This window comes from Lagenorhynchus albirostris, chromosome 1, assembly GCF_949774975.1.
Source record: "Lagenorhynchus albirostris chromosome 1, mLagAlb1.1, whole genome shotgun sequence".
In the NCBI taxonomy this organism is placed as follows: domain Eukaryota; kingdom Metazoa; phylum Chordata; class Mammalia; order Artiodactyla; family Delphinidae; genus Lagenorhynchus; species Lagenorhynchus albirostris.
Genome location: NC_083095.1, coordinates 40,938,593 through 40,956,871, shown reverse-complemented (window position 1 = coordinate 40,956,871; position 18,279 = coordinate 40,938,593). Strand labels below are relative to the sequence as shown.

At 33.9% G+C, this 18,279-nt stretch overlaps 1 protein-coding gene across 1 annotated transcript in view; it reads right to left on the bottom strand.

The window, feature by feature from the left end:
- Window positions 1-527: 527 nt before the first annotated feature.
- C1H14orf39 (chromosome 1 C14orf39 homolog) overlaps window positions 528-18,279 on the bottom strand; it is a 53,422-nt gene continuing 35,670 nt past the window's right edge. The window contains exons 13-17 of the mRNA XM_060163869.1: window positions 16,959-17,020; window positions 15,729-15,901; window positions 13,897-14,035; window positions 9,950-10,007; window positions 528-1,275 (exon numbers count right to left, since the gene is read on the bottom strand). Coding sequence (XP_060019852.1) covers window positions 1,076-1,275; window positions 9,950-10,007; window positions 13,897-14,035; window positions 15,729-15,901; window positions 16,959-17,020 — 632 coding nt within the window. The 3' untranslated portion in view covers window positions 528-1,075. The remainder of the gene's footprint in view (window positions 1,276-9,949; window positions 10,008-13,896; window positions 14,036-15,728; window positions 15,902-16,958; window positions 17,021-18,279) is intronic.

Here is an 18,279-nt window from a genome sequence, read left to right as displayed (position 1 = left end):
CTGTGATATGTTATGGATACCCTGAAGAAGCAAGATTGATTCTCACCCAAAATTTGGTTTGGATATTGAGACTGATGACACCACACATTCCAATAGGGTATGAAAAAGTTATTACTCATATAATAACATTTTCTGGGGAGAGCAGACCAGGCCTCACAAGTTGGTCTGAAAATGGCTTGATAGAGCAGAGAAGGGAGACTGGCTTTGGGTTTTTATGGTGGTTAGGGGTGAGCCATGGCAAAAGTTCCTATACATGGTTTGAACTTCCCACTGATGCCAAAGAAGGAAACACCTGTGCTTTCTTACCAGCTTGACCAGATGTGGGGCAGAAGGGGAAGAAAGGCTCAAAATCTTTCAGCAGTCACACATCAAGATATGGATCAGACTCTTTATTTCTTGATAACTCAATACAACTAATTTTAAAAAGCACAAATACAAAGATATTGAGCAATTATGTTTATATAATTTCATCAAATTTTAATTATCTTCATTTAAGCTATATAATTGACAAGCAAATACTACATATAAAACATAAAGGTGAATTTTTTGTTGAAGACAGGAAACAAAATTTTAAATGTTCTTCAAAAAAGTTTAAGCAAAAATATTAATGGTATCACAATTAATGCAACCAACCAATTTTCAGAAATTACTCTAGCCTTTCACATTTAATTTCCTTCTACTAAAGCTATTAGAATAAATGATAATATTTTAATTTTTGTTGTATTAGAAGAAAATAACACATTTTATTCACTATCAATAACATAAATTCTTTGAGATCATTATTAAAGTACCACTCTTTTACTGCAGCAGTGAAGCATAGGTTCTGTATGAATATAACTTGCAAAATCAAAACCAAAATAAATAATGATAGTTAATGCTGCAAATAAAAACAAAAGTAGATGACACAGTCTTAATTTCCTTCAATATTTAAATAAATATAATCAAATAATGTTACTATGGTAACCATTTCTTTAATCAACAAAAGAAAGTGGTCTTCATAGTTTAAGTAATAATGTAAATTTCTGCCCTAGATGATTACAGAGTAGTAAAATAATTCAATAAATTAGTAACTAGTTCAAAATAAAGTAAATTGTGTGGTATTTTGTGAGGAGGATGAAAACTCTTTTTCAGAAGAAGGTGTTGAGTTTTGATCCTGTTCAAATGGAAACGCAAAACTAAAATCATCTCTTCCAGCTCCCAATGTATGAGTTGAAGAGTCCAATGGAAAAGAAAAAGTAAAGGTATCTTCTCCTTCTGGTTTCCCAAATAAGTTTCCTGAGGAAGATAAATATTACAATATCATGCTATTCATGTTACATAATATGATTAATTTGGTTATAATCTACCAAATTACAGTATACTGCACACAATAAATAGGGTAACATTGAATCACATACTTAACTGTTTTTCTCTTATGTGTAAAGCATTGTCCTTTGTACTGTGGAAGGTTAAACAGGTCCAAACTTAAACCCCACTTACATGTAATTTGAATTCAAGTATATAAAGAACTAGTATATAAGGTAGAAAGAGGAGTAATAAATGTCAAAAGGAGAGAATAACACAGAGGAACAGAAATAGGTGTACATAGGAAATATAAGGGTAACAGAAGTCAATTCAGCTTATCAGAACCATTGAGAAATAACAAAGAGTTATTAAAATGGAATTAATAAAGATGAGCTTGTAAAGACTGCTGAACTTCCAGCTATAGGATCTGGACTTTATTTGATAGATAAGATGAACTCATTAAAAGTTTAAAAGCAGAAGTGCTTCCCTGGCGGCGCAGTGGTTGAGAGTCCACCTGCCGATGCAGGGGACACGGGTTCGTGCCCTGGTCCGGGAAGATCCCACATGCCGTGGAGCGGCTGGGCCCGTGAGCCATGGCCGCTGAGCCTGCGCGTCTGGAGCCTGTGCTCCGCACGGAAGAGGCCACAACAGTGAAAGGCCCGCGTACCGCAAAAAAAAAAAAAAAGTTTACAAGCAGAGATATGACAAGATTTGAACTGCTTTATAAGGATTACTCAGGAGAGAATGTGTAGAAAGCCTGGAACAGGAAAATGTTTAGAAATGGGGCTAACAGGAAAGAGATGATGAAAGCTTGGCATTACCTACAATCATAGAAAAGGGAATGGAGAAAGAAATGCTAGATTTGAGACATACTGTATAAGTCAAATTTATTCAACTATTACTTATTGCATAACTACAACATACTGTTTATGGCATTGTTCAAGGAAACTGACAGAACAGTGAAAAGGATTTTACAGTTTTAAAAGGAATTTTTGAAATCAACTTTACATAAAGAATTACTTGGTTAATGATCCCCAGAATTGCCTTTAAGGAAAAATATTGTTTTTCATTCATTATATTATTTAAGACTACAATTATAAAAATATATTTTCAACATCTTAATTAGAATTTTTAATTACTATTAAACAATTTCAAATGTACGGTAATCCAAAGACTTACTTGAAATAAGTCTTTTAAAGCATCTATATTTTTTCCACAGAGAACCAATTCAATTAATATGTTAAGCAAAACAATTTACTTTGTGCCACTTTGAAATTTCATATATTTTCAAATATCTCAGTTATTTTACCCTAAATAAAGCTGAGCCAACCAGCAATAGGGTGGGTGGGTAGATGGATGGCTGGAGGGATGGACAGATCAGGATGGAATGATCCTTGGGTTCTTCCTCTCTCCCTTTCTCACTTCAGTACACATCCATAAGACTTAAACAAAGGAAAACAGCTATAACATAGCTATAGATCCAGAAAGAACTAAAAATCTTGAATCTCCCTTTGAAAAATGAATTTGACATTATTTTAATTTCAGAACAAAAGAAGTTCATATGAAGTCTTCATAAAACTCCTGTGATCACCTTAAATAAAATAATAGATTACTGTACAAGATTACTGTGTAGTCTAGGTGCTGTGGAGAATTCAAAGGTAAACAAAACAAGAGTCCCTGTCCTCAAAGAACCTATGATTAGAAAAGATTTTATATATATTCATAAATAATGACAGTATAATAATGGTATAGATACAAAAAAGTATTTTAAAAAAGACATTCAGGAAAGTGAAAGAGCTTTATTTTTCAAAATAGAAAATAAATTTTATTTCTATGATAACGATGACTAAAAATTCAGAAAAATATCTTAAAAATTTATAATTTGTGATAGTATGTGCAGAAGTCATATACCTAGAAATAACCTAATTAAATATGGCTACTTTACTTTTACCATGTTTTAAAAATGACTAATGGAAAGTCAATTCCAATTGCTGTCTGTCTGTTGTTGATCTGGGAAGTTTTCATAGACTCAGTTACTTAGTCTTCAGATAATATCCTCTTTACTTTCTGTTAGGCAACCAGAGCCCCAAGTTGTACAGCTTGGGGAATAGTCTTCATCTAGGCCCTTTTAGGGAGAGAGCTTTTTGGAATGGAATGTCAAAGGGGAAAAATAAAAGGTTCTGTGGAAGAGAACTTGGTCTTGAAAAGATGGTTAGAAAGTGATAGAAGTTGAGGATTTCAGGAAGAAAAAGTGGGTAAGAAAGTGTGGGCAGATTTGGGATGCAGTGAGTTCTTCAGTATGGCTAAAGCACAGATTATTTTTATAGGAGAAAAGGTTTAGGAGCTAGGTTAGAAAACTGGGAGCATAATTTGCTACTCCAGGGGAGCCACTAAAGGTATTTATTTAACCAGGGCAATGAGATGGCCAACATTATGCATAAGGAGAGTAACTGGGGTATGATCTATAAGTAAGCTAAAAGGATGAAAAGACCAATCACAATGTTACTGCAATAGCCCAGGTGAATGGTAATAAGACTTTGAAATATAATGATTTCCATATAATGAAAATAGAAAAGAAAATAAATATTTCAGAGAGAGAACTGATAAAACTTGATGACTAGCTGAATGTAGTCACAGGCACAGAAAGAAGTTAAAATTAACCCTGATGTTCTGAGTCTTGGCAACTAGAATAATGGAGAGACCATTAGGTATATCAGAAAGAGAACAAGTTTGATTTCAGATATACTGAGTTTTTAATGTCAACAGATGCCTTAGGTATAAAGAGATATCAATTATACAATTATAAATAAGGTCCTACCAGACGACTTCACTGGTGAATTTTACCAAACATTTAAAGAAGAATTAATTGTCAATCTTTCTCAAGCTCTTCAAAGAAATCAAAGAGGGAACATTTCCAAACTCATTTTATGAGGCCAGCATTACCTTCGTACCAAAGCCAGAAAAGGACACCACCAGAAAAAAAACTACAGACCAATATCTCTGATGAATATAGATGCAAAAATTCTCACTAAAATACTTGCAAACTGAATTAAGCAGCATGTTAAAAGGATCATTCATCATGCTCAAGTGGGATTTATACCTGGGATGCAAGGATGGTTTGATGTATGCAAATCAATCAACATGATACATCACATTAATAGAATGAAAGAAAAAATCATATGATCATCTCAATAGTTGCAGAGACAGCATTTGACAAATTCAACTCATTCATGATAAAACTCTTAAAAAATTACATATAGAAGAAACTCACCTCAACATAATAAGCATAATAAAGGCTATATACGATAAGCCCATAGCTAACATGATACACAATAATAAAAGATTGAAAGCTTTTCCTCTAAGATCAGGAGCAAGACAAGCGTGTCCACTCCCATTCAACATAGTATTGAGAGTCCATGTCAGAGCATTCAGGCAAGAAAAAGAAATAAAAAGCCTCAAAATTGGAAAGTATGAGGTAAAATTATTTCTATTTGCAGATGGCATGATTTTATATATAGAAAATCCTAAAGACTCCACCAAAAACTTGTTACATCTAAACAACAAATTCACTAAAGTTGCAAGATACATAATAAACATCCAAAAATCAGCAGCATTTCTGTACGCTAACAAATTATCTGAAAAAGGAATAAAGGAAATGATCCCATTTACACCAAGACAATTAAATACTTAGGAATAAACTTAACCAGAGAGGTAAAAGACCTCTACTCAGAAAACTACAAGACACTGGTGAAAAAAACTGAAGACAGAAATAAATGGAAAGGTATCCCATGTTCACAGAAAAAATTGAACACAGAAATAAATGGAAAGGTATCCCATGTTCACAGATTGGAAGAATTAATATTGCTAAAATGCCAATACTACCAAAAGCCACCTATAGATTCAGGATGATCTCTATCAAGATTCTAATGATATTTTTTACAGAAGTAGAAAAAAAATCCAAAAATTTATATGGAACCACAAAAGAAAAGCCAAAGCAATCCTGAGAAAGAACAAGGAGGGAGGCATCACACTCCTGATTTCAAGCTATAGTAATCAAAACAGAATGGTACTGATATAAAAACAGACAAATAGATCAATGGACCAGAACTGAGAGCCCAGAAATAAACCCAAGCACACACAATTAACTGATATTTGACAGGGGAGCCAAGAATACTCAATGGAGAAAAGATAGTCTCTTCAATAAATGGTGCTGGGAAAATAGGATATTCATATGTAAAAGAACGAAACTAGACCCACTACCTTACATCACTCACAAAAATTAACTCAAAACAGAGTAAAGACTTAAAGGTAAGACCTGACACCATGAAACTCCTAGAAGAGACTATAGGAAAAAAGATCCTTGATATGAGTCTTGGCAACAATATTGGATATGACACCTAAAGCACAAGCAACAGAATGAAAAATAAATGGGATTGCATCAAACTAAGAAGCTTCTGCACAACAAAAGAAACAATCAACAATGTGAAAAGACAACTTACAAAATGGGAAAATATATTTGTAAACCATATATCCAATAAAGGGTTAACATCCAAAATATATAAAGAATTTATACAACACAACAGCAAACAAACAAATAATTCAATTAAAAAATGGGCAGGGCTTCCCTGGTGGCACAGCGGTTGAGAGTCCGCCTGCTGTTGCAGGGGACACGGGTTCGTGCCCCGGTCCGGGAAGATCCCACATGCCGCGGAGCGGCTGGGCCCGTGAGCCATGGCCGCTGAGCCTGCGTGTCTGGAGCCTGTTGCTCCGCAACGGGAGAGGCCACAACAGTGAGAGGCTCGCGTACCGCAAAAAAAAAAAAAAAAAAAAAAAAAAAAGGGCAAACAATCTGAATGGGCATTTTTCCAAAGAAGATATACAAATGGCCAACAGGTACATGAAAATATGCTCAATGTCACTAGTCACTAGGAAAATGCAAATTAAAAACACAATGAGGGACTTCCCTGGTGGTCCAGTGGTTAAGAATCCGCCTGTCAATGCAGGGGACATGGGTTCGATCCCTTGTCCAGGAAGATCTCACATGCTGTGGGGCAACTAAGCCTGTTCACCACAACTACCGAAGCCCGTGCACTCTAGAGCCCGCGCACCACAACTACTGAGCCCATGGGCCACAACTACTGAAGCCTGCACACCTAGAGCCCATGTTCCACAACAAGAAAAGCCACTGCAATGAGAAGCCCGCACACCGCAACAAATAGCCCTCGCTTGCCACAACTAGAGAAAGCCTGCGTGCTTTCTCTGCGGTCTTTCTTCAACGAAGACCTAGTGCAGCCAAAAAGAAAAAAACAACAACAGAAACACAATGAGATATCTTCTCATACCTGTTAGAATGACCATCATCAAAAAGACAAGAAATAAAAAATGTTGGAGAGGATGTACAGAAAAAGGAACTCTTGGGCTTCCCTGGTGGCACAGTGGTTGCGAGTCTGCCTGCAGGTGTGGGGGACACGGGTTCAAGCCCTGGTCTGGGAAGGTCCCACATGTTGCGGAGCAACTATGCCCATGAGCCACAACTACTGAGCCTGCGCGTCTGGAGCTTGTGCTCTGCAACAAGAGAGGCCGCGACAGTGAGAGGCCCACGCACTGCGATAAAGAGTGGCCCCCACTTGCCGCAACTAGAGAAAGCCCTCGCACAGAAACGAAGACCCAACACAGCCAAAAATAAATAAATAAATAAATAAAATTTAAAAAAAGAAAAAGAAAAAGGAACTCTTGTGCACTATTGGTGGGATTATAGACTGCTAAAGCCACTATGGAAAACAGTATGGAAGTTCCTCAAAAAATTAAAAATAGAACCACTATATGATCCAGCAATTCCACTTCTGGGAATATATCCAAAAGAAATGAAACACTAACTTGAAAAGATATCTGCGCCCCTATGTTCATAGCAGCATTATTTATAATAACCAAGATATGGAAATAACCTGTGTGTGAAATGATGGATGAATGGATAAAGAAGTTGTGAGATATCTAAATATGTATACATGCATATACAAATATTATTCAGCCATAAAAAAGGAGAAAATCTTGTTATTTACAACCACATGGATGGACCTTGAGGGCATTATGCTAAGTGAAATAAGTCAGACCTGTATGATCTCACTTATAATTAGAAACTAAAAAATTAGAAAAGAAAGAAACCAAACTCCCAGAAAAAGAGATCAGATTTGTGGTTACCAGAAGTGAGGGTATGGAGAGGGGAAATTGGGAGAAGGTGGTCAAAAGGTACAAACTTCCAGTTATAAGATAAATAAGTACTAGGGATGTAATGTAAAACATGATGCCATAGTTAACATTACTGTGTTATACATATGAAAATTGTTAAGGGATTAAATCCTAAAAGTTCTCATAACAAAGAAGAAAAAAATTTTTTAATTGTATCTATATTTGATGATAGATGCTAACTAAACTTACTGCAGGAATCATTTCACAATATAAGTACTTCAAACCATTATGTAACGCACCTTAAATTTATACAGTGGTGTATGACAATTTTATCTCAGTAAAATAAAACGTGGGGGGAGCCTAAGAAAAGTAAGGTCCAGGAGTTTAAGAGAGTTAGGAGAAGTCAGGGAGGGAAGATATGTATTATAATATTTGAAAATGCTGAAGTGAATGAGTGTCAAATGAGAGTGTCAAAGGGGAGAATGTAAATAGATTTAATATTTTAGATAGTCGCATTTAAAGAATGTCTACAATTGCTGGATTCATTCTGGTCTTATGGCATTTAATAACCATGTATGACAATTCCAAAATTTATGTCTCACCCCAATGAATTCCAGGTTCATATATAAAATTTCCTACTTACTTTCACTCAGATATCTAATATAGGCTTTTCAGTGATAACACTTCTAAAATTAAACTCCTGTCAATCTCAAGTCAACTTCTACAGCCTTCTATATTTCAACAGATGTTAATTCCATTCTTAAAATTATTCAGGTCAAAATCTTGGCATCATCCTTCTTTCTCTTAATCCTTACATCCAGTCCATAAGCAGATCCTTACAACTCTACCTTCAGAAAACTTAATAACCAAAATCTGATCTTTCTCACCACTTCCACTGACATCATCCGCACTATTATCAGTTCTCACCTGTACTATTTCAATAGCTCCCTGATCAATCTCCCTGATCTCCCCCACGTTTCCATATGGTCTGTTCTCCGTATAGGAGCCAAACAATTCTTTTAAAACCTGTCAGATCATTTCAGTCCTTGCTGAAAACTCTCCAATAGCTTCCCATCTCAAACAGAGAAAAAAACACCCCAAAGTCCTTAAATGGTCTAAGTGTCCCCTATAGTTTGCTCTCCCTCCAACTTCTCTGATTTAATTTCTTACCAGTTTTTCCTTCCTTATTTTATTCCAATCATATCAATTAAGCTGCTGTTCAATGAACACGCTGAGCACACTCCCATCTCAAGGCCTTTGAACCCTCTGCCTAGAACAGTTATCCCAGTAGCTTGTACCTGCACCTCCTTCAGGTCTCTGCTCAAATTGCTGCCTTTTAGTGATGCCTTCTCTGATTCCCTTGGAATACAGCAACTATCTTCCCAATCCAAATACTCCCTATTTCCCTTACTCTGCTTTAGTTTTCTTCATAATATTTAACCCCACAAGTGAGTAGAGTTAACATCAGGCCTGTGCTGATCCAGGCCCACCTGGAAGAATGACCTTGGAGTCTGACTCCTCACAGCACTGTTTTCTTAGAAAATAAGAATTAAGGTAAATGTATAATGATGTATTTGACTAGTCTACTGGGTGGGACTACACCTGAATTAGAGGACCTGTGACTTGGTATATAGTCCTTCCTAGCTTTCAGGTGGGAAACCAAGCCTGCAGCTTTTGTGTGTCAAGGTGATTTACCTGCATCATGCCTTTTGTCCTAGCAGCTTTACATATCCCATGTAGACGAGGTAGCAAAAGAAAGCTTATTATTTGGGTTGCCGGTGGGCCTCTCAATAAGATAAAGACGCTGCACATGCTGTTATCTCCTATCCTGTATCTTTCTATAAAGTTAAGTAAATCTAAGACTAGAAATTGTGACAGTGAGTCTGACTGCCAATTCAAATCCATATCAACTGTTTTTTAGTGCATTACCTTACATATAATCATTGTCTATTTTCAGTTTATCCCACTAGAACATAAACCCTATGAGAATTTTGCATTCTTGTCCACTATTCTATCACCAGAGCCAGAAGTGGTACCTGATATAAAATATACTATATATAAATACATTTATTTTTATATGTTGAATAAATGAACTAATCAACGGATAAATGAAGAAAGAAGGTCCAATAAAAAGTAAGCCCCAGCGAGACAAGACAAAATCCAAAAACTCCAGAAGGGAGATGGGAATAGTCAACAATATCAAATGCTGCAAAGTGACCGAATATGATAATAAAAATAAAATACTCATAATGTTTGATAATTAGTAAGTCATTAGTAATATTGGAAAAAGCAAGTTTTGGTAGAGTAGTGAGAGAAGAAGCTAAATTGCTAAAAAATAATAATAATAATTAGTGAATGGTGCAGAAGTAACGGATATTTTTAAAGAATAAACTGAGTGCCTAAGAAAATCAGAGACAAACTAAACACAAATGGTGAAAGTTAACATGGTTTTATATATAGCAAACTTTAAATCACTTACCAATTTCTTGTTGTGATGAGAGAAGATTTAAATTTCCTGCAGAATAATGTTCATGAAACTGAAAAAAAATTTCCATTAAATATTACTCATGAAATCAGTAGAACAGTAGGTATAGCATTTATATTAGACTCTAAAGCCTAGTTTGTCTAATAAGCATAATTAGAGTAGACAAAATTGCAACATTCTTTATAGCGCATTATTGTAATTAAAAAGAGATCTATCTTCAAAACTATCATTGACTTATATTAAAATAAGGTTTATTGATTTGACTCTGGCAATAGATAAAATATTAATAGGCTATATATATATATATTATACCAAGGATACTTCCTACTTTGGAATATTAATATAACCTAAAATTCTAATTAACTTTGTTTTACTCTGAAGGTCTTTCACAAATCAGGTTGTTGTTACTGCTTTCCTGACTATAAAAATAATACAAAGTATTACAGCTTCATGTCAGTTCAAATAAAGTTTTGCTGCCAAAAGAGTCCATTTTCTCTGTAAAACAGGGTTTTCAAAAAATGGGATCATGAAACATAGTTTTCTGTCCTCTTTTTTTTCCTTTTAACATTGCATTATGAGCATTTTTCCACATAACTATTCTTCCAAAACCTTATTTTATGGCATTTTATTATTCCTCTAATATGGACATACAATATAGTTTCAATCATGCTTTTGTTTAAAACATTTATGTTGTTTCTATTTTTTTCTAATATAAATCACACTTGAATATATACTATTATGCACAGATTTATACTTCTTTGACAATTAATAAGGAAAGCTGATTTTCCCAGAGATTTTATAAGGCACTTGAATTTCTTTTTCGGTGAATTATCTATTCACCAAATAGACTCTGTCCATAACTCTATTGAGGCAGTAATTTTCTTGCTGGTACATATAAGCTCTTTATACAATAAAAACCTTAACTGTTTGTGATATTATTGCAAATATTTTATAACACATTATCATTTTGCCTTTAAATTTTTTTAACATATAAAATTTTGTATGTAACCAAACCAAAACCCTCTTTATTTTCTTTTGGCTCTTTTTCCACTGTTTTCATGCTTAGAGAATACTTCCTTCTCTTAAGATCTGGTAAATATTCATGTATATTTCTTCTGAAATATTTTATGGTTAACATTTTAAAATGTAATACATCTATAATATCTATTGGTGTACAGTGTAAGACAAATGCCTAATTTATCCCCACTAATTTGTGGTCCTATCTATATTGCATTCTAAATTCTTTTGTTTCAAGACATTTCCCATGCCATTGATCAATCAATCAATCCTTGTACCTTTACCACACTATTTTGATTGCTCTAGGCTTATAGGATATTTTAATATGTAAAAGTAAAGTTCCCCCTTATCAGTCTTCTATTTCATACTATTCTCTTATTATTAAAATCAGTAGAAGCCATAATAATATCCTCTCTTTCATTCCTAATACAGGTAAATCTTATCTTTTTATTTGTCAATCTAGTAAGTTTATAAATTTTGTCAATTTTTTTCAACCAACCAACTCTGGCTTTGCTAATTTTCTCTATTGTTTGTTTTCTATTTCATTGACTTCTTATTCTTCGTAGTTTTTCATTCTACTTACTTTGGGTTTACTTTCTTCTTTTTTTAGCTTTTCAAGGTGGAACTTTAGGTCACCGATTACAGACCTTTCTTCTTTTCTATTAATTTAATTATTTAAATGGTTAATTAAATTATTTAAAGTTATTTTGCTCTCGTTTTGGCAGCAACCTACAGTTTCTGATATGCTGAATTTTCATAACCATTCATTTCAAAATCTTTTCTAATTTCTTCTTTGATCCATGGCCTAAATATTTAGGACTTTCCTAATATCTTATTGATTTCTAATTTAATTCCATTATGATCAGATAACATACTCCGTATAATTTCTATCCTTTTAAATTTATTAGGAACCATTTAATGGCCCAGAATATGGTCTATCTTGGTGAAAGTACCATCAGTGCTTGAAAAGAATAAATATGCTGCAGTTGTTAGATGTGGTATTCTATAAATGTCTGTTAGGTCAAGGGGGTCGATGGGGTTGTTCAGATTTTATATGAGATCTTTCTTGATTGTGTTGCCTAATTCTATCAATTGCTGAGAAAGGAGTATTAAAAACCTCCAACTAAGTTTGTGTTTTTGTCTATTTCTCCCTTTAATCCTGTCAATTTTTGTTTCTACATACACATGTAGTTGAAAAGACCAACTACCTACCTGAAAATTTTTTCACACTGAGAATATATGAAGTTTGTTTAGAATTACAAAGCCAAATTAATTTTTAAACTGCCTTTAACTGCAATTTAAATCATTGCTATCCTGAGATTCTGTTTTATGAACTGATGTCAATTTGAGCCACTTGAGGTTGAAAACATAAAGATAATGGGGGAACGTTGTTATGCTATCAATACTCAGAATCTTTTAAAAACTGCCTCTGCAAGTGGTATTGGGAAAGTTGGAGAACTACATGTAAATCAACGAAGTTAGAACACACCTTCATGCCATACACAAAAATAAACTCAAAATGGCTTAAAGACTTAAATATAAAACAAAACACCATAAAACTCCTAGAAGAGAACATAGGCAAAACATTCTCTGACATAAATCATACCAATGTTTTCTTAGGTCAGTCTCCCAATGTAATAGAAATAAAAGCAAAAATAAACAAATAGAACCTAATCAAACTTACAAGCTTTTGCACAGCAAAAGAAACCTTAAACAAAACGAAAAGACAACCTACAGACTGGGAGAAAATATTTGCAAATGATGTGACCAACAGGGCTTAATTTCCAAAACATACAAACAGCTCATACAACTCAACAACAACAACAAAACAAACAAGCCAATCAAAAAATGGGCAGAAGAATTAAACAGACATTTCTCCAAAGAAGACATACAGATGGCCAATAGGCACACGAAAAGATGCTTAATATCGCTAATCATTAGAGAAATGCAAATCAAAAGTACAATGAGATACCACCTCACACCAGTCAGAGTGGCCATAATTTAAAAGTTGACAAATTACAAATGCTGGAGAGGCTGTGGAGAAAAGGGAACCCTCCTACACTGTTGGTGGGAATGTAAATTGGTGCAGCCACAATGGAAAATAGTATGGAGGTTCCTCAAAAAACTAAAAATAGAGTTGTCATACGATCCAGCAATCCCAGTCCTGGACATATATCCAGACAAAATTATAATTCTAAAAAATACATACACCCCTGTGTTCACAGCAGCACTACTTATAATAGCCAAGACGTGGAAACAACCTAAATGTCTATCGACAGATGAATGGATAAAGAAGATGCGGCATATATATATATACAATGGAATACTACTCAGTCATTAAAAAGAATGAAATGATGCCATGTTGCAGCAACATGGATGAACCTAGAAATTATCATACTAAGCGAAGTAAGTCAGAAAGAGAAATACAAATACCATACGATATCACTTACATGTGGAATCTAAAATATGACACAAGTCAACATACCTACAAAACAAAAACAGACTCACAGATATAGAGAACGGACTTGTGGTTGCCAAGGAGGCGGGAGGGGAGGGAAGGATTGGGAGTCTAGGATTAGCAAAGGCAGACTCTGTATATAGGATGGATAAACAACAAGTTCTGACTGTCCAGCACAGGGAACTATATTCAATATCCTGTGGCGAACCATAATGGAAAAGAATATGAAAAAGAATATGTATATATATATATACAAAAAAATATATATAACTGACTCACTTTGCTGTACAGCAGAAATGAACACAACATTGTGAATCAAATATACATCAATAAAAAATTTTTTAAATAAAATAAATTGCCTCTGTTTTGTACTGTGCTCCAAGGAAGTTTAGTATTAAAGAATTAAACTTTTTGAGGTTTCAGCATACAATTTTTTTAGAAATAAAACTTTAGCTTCTCATATTACCTGATGTGATGAGATTTCTGAATCAAATACAGAAGAATCAAATAAATTCAATCCAGGAGATCTAGAAGTATAACTCATAAGAAAAGAAAATCCAGGGGATTCCTTTTGTGTTTGACATTCAGTAGCTGTATTTCTATTTCTGATACAGAGAAATAAATCATCAAAATGTTAAATACATATTATTAAATATTGCAGACTGGTAAGCACCATAGGCAATGGCATAGAGGTAAGAATTAGCATAGCAGGAAAAGGGAGGAAGTAGTTATGGAAGTGACAAATCTATGGAGAAAAAAACAAACCTATGGTTTTGGGTGGAGAATAATATTAACTAAAGTAGAATAATCAATTATGAAATGATAATAAAGAATTCCTACTAAGAATATACTGTCAGGCTCTATTCTATGTATTTTCATTATCATTAATTTACTTATTCCTCACAATAACCCTATGAGATATCTACCATTATTATCATCTCCATTTCAGAGAAGAGGATTTTGAAGCATAGGAAGATTAAATGATTTGCTCAAAAGAATATAAGTGCCAGAGTTGGGATTTGAATGTAGCAACAAAGATTCAAAGTCTAAGCTCTTAAGCCTGATGCTATACTGTCCCCAAGATCTTGAAAGCAGTCACAAAATTTTAGTCTTAATGAGAAGCCAGCCATGACAGATTGCTTCATAAGGGAGTTAAGTTATAAAATGATTTGGGAAAAATAATTAGACAAGACAGTATATAACACGTGGTTAAAACATGAATTCTGGAGGCAGAACTGCCCGGGTTTAAATCTCAACTCTGCCACCAATGAGTTGTATCACCTGTGATTCTATTTCCTCATCTATAAAATAAGGATAATAATGTACTTGCATCTCATAAAGCCGTTGTGAATATGAAAGGAGCAATATTTATTAAATGCTTACACATAGTGTTATTAACTGCGTGTTAAATAATAGAAGTCTGAAGATACTTCTATAACTCTCTCCATGACCATTAATGAGTCACTTTACAGATTGGTTTTCTCATCCATAAAGAGAGGTTTCAGTATACAATTGCCATATACTTTTACAGTTCTCAGATTTGATGATGAGTTCCACTTTGAACATGCTGTGTTTGAGTCAACAGCATGACATTCATATATAAAAATCTTAGTAGCAATTTAAAAAACAGAGTAGAACACAGGTGAGAGATTCCTGATGAAGTGAAATCTGTTTGACATACATTTTAGAAGAATCTCAGGGTTCAGATTTAAGAAAAGATTGAACTAAACAGAGAGCTTGAATGCAGCACTATTTTCTTGGCTGTAAACTACAAATCTGTATTTTCCAAAGTTAAATAATGATGTTACAGATATTTATGCCTACTAAGATTACTTAAAAGAATGGTAACTCTTGTTTTAGACACTATAACATTAAGGAAAAATGACTGCTGGAACATTATTCAATGATGTACACAACCTACCAAATGTGATAGTAACTTTTTAGCTCGACGTTTAAAATTTTTCCATACATTTTTTATTCTTCTGAAAATCTTAAATCTTATACTATTGAACTTGATAAGTACTCATGATCTAGTCCACCTTCAGCTAAATGTTTCAGGGAAAATGGGGAAGAGGATCTATGAAACGAGATGGCAGAATGTTTATAACTGTTCCAACAGAGTGATAGGTACATGAGAGTTCATTATACTTACTCTCTCTCTCTCCTTTGTATATTTGAAATATTCCATAATAAAAACTTTTAAAAGTTACAGGTATTAGGCATTTTACTATTCCTATCAATTACTTACATAACTCAATATGTAGATTCTTTCATTATAATTACTAATTAAAATCTTACATTTCAAATGAGGGGGTTTTAGGTAATTTCTCCACAGAGTCAGGTGTTCTTACAGCTTCAGGAGTCCTTAAAAATAAAGGAATTTCAGGAGTTCGTGGAAAAATCTCAGCCCTTTCTTCTACTTCATCACTATTACTTTCTATTGGCTTTCCCAAATGTTCGGCATATGTAACCTGCAAATTCAAAGTAACAGAAAACTACAAAAATGAATGTTATTGCATTAATAAACTCATATATGTAAAAATATGAGGTTAAAAACATCCTATTAACATACGATGTTATCGTTTCATAGACAAAATAAGTAAAATAATAATAATTGGTGAAAGTGATATCAAAATATATCTGTTCAAAAAACAGGAAAATAATTATTTTTGATTTTCCAATTTTTCTTTTCTTCCCAGCTCTATCTCACCTACCCCTACCTGAAAAAGTAACTCATAACCAGGACATACTCAGATTGATGAAGAAAAATGGTTAGGAATGATTTTTCTTTTAAAATTTCCACATCATGCTCTGGGTCAAGATTTGTATACGATATCCCCTTGAAAGAAAAGAGCAATCTTGCTCTCACTTCTTATGTTCTTTGCACTTTTTGCCCTAATAAATTCATTATACTACTTTCCCTGCAAAGATTGAGAACTTGAATACTAATTTTCCTTTATATCATTTTGTAGGCTTAGGAATATGATTTCTCAAATGTTTTGTTAACAAATCCCATTACGGAAACAGTTTGGGTCCCTCCAGCAAAAAAATGAAAATGTGCTTTTTACCTGTATTTCTTTACAGCAGAATACTACTCTTGTTTCTCCTGTCTTATCCCTTAGTAGCTACGGTACATTGCCTACACCTATCATCACTAAAGCTTTCCACTATTAAAAAATATTTTGAAGATACTTTTGTGGCAGCCTGGGCAAATAATTCAATCTTACCAAACAAAATTGTTTTCTTCAGTTATGATTTAGTTGTTGTGGTATCAATTATATATAGTCAATTATTAATGACAATTTTTTGTGTAAATTTTCATGTAAACTTTTTGTGGCTTCATTTTTAAACCTATAACTCCTCCAAGGGATAGCATCTGTAACATCACAGCAACTTGATTACCAAACTAATAAGATCTAGACCTCACATAAATAATCTTCATTATACCAAATTGAAATTAAAATGGAAACAGAATACTTAAAATTGTAATATTTTGCTTAGAAATTAGAAACCAAACATTTGACTTACTTGTGAAGTACATTTTGATTCTCTCAATTGTTTTACCGTCTCTTTATCTCCACACTCAGCATCTGTTTGTTATATGAGAACAAAATATATTTTCTGTTTGTAATTTAATTGTAAATAAAACATATTAGCCAAACCATATGAAATTGCCAATATTTAACTATTCTGGGTCTATAAAAATGGAAATTTAAGGGCTTCCCTGGTGGCGCAGTGGTTGAGACTCTGCCTGCCAATGCAGGGGACATGGGTTCGAGCCCTGGTCTGGGAAGGTCCCACATGCCGCGGAGCAACAAGGCCCGTGAGCCACAACTACTGAGCCTGCGCATCTGGAGCTTGTGCTCCGCAACAAGAGAGGCCGCGACAGTGAGAGGCCCGTGCACCGCGATGAAGAGTGGCCCCCGCTCGCCACAACTAGAGAAAGCCCTCGCACAGAAACGAAGACCCAACACAGCCAAAAATAAAATAAATAAATAAAATTTTTTTTAAAAATGGAGATTTTAGATAGTTCAACCCAATACATAAAGAGAATAAAACCTATATGAACAGTTTAACGAACGAAATTATAAAGAGAACACCCCATGTAACCACCACCTAGGTAAAGAAATAGAACATTATGAGTTCTCCATAAGGCCCCATATTCCACATATCTTCCTCCTCATCGGTAAATACTAACCTGACTTCTGTAATAATCAATACTCTGATTTGCTTTATACAGTTTTATCACCTAAGCAATATAGTTTTTTTCCGTTTTAAAATGTTATATGATGAAATAATAATACATTTGTCGTGCTTTTTTGTTTAGTATACACTTATGAGATTCGTTATGTATTGTTGCATATAGACATAGTTTGCTTCCTTTTACGGATGCATTCCATTGTACAAACACAATATATCTATCTATCCATTCTATTGCAAATGGACATTTGGGGTGTTTCTGCTTTGAGGCTATTACAAACAATGTTGTTAACATTCTTCTATATATATACTTGTATATATGTACTTGTATTTCTCTAGGTATATACCTAGGAGTGGAATTACAAAATATAGGGTAGTGTATCTTTCATTTTACCAGATGTTAAACTATTTTCCAAACTTTAGTTTTGAAACTATTCACCAATTTTTGTTGTGGCAGCTAGCCATCCTGAGCTATCCTAGGAAATCATTCGATTTCACCAGACAAAATTACTAGTTCCAATTATAATTTAGTTATATGACAATATATTTCATTTATAAATGACAGTCCCTACCAATAGTTATGAGAGTTCTAACTGTCCTACATTCTCATCAACATCTACTATTGTCAGACTTTCCGAATTTTGCTCAT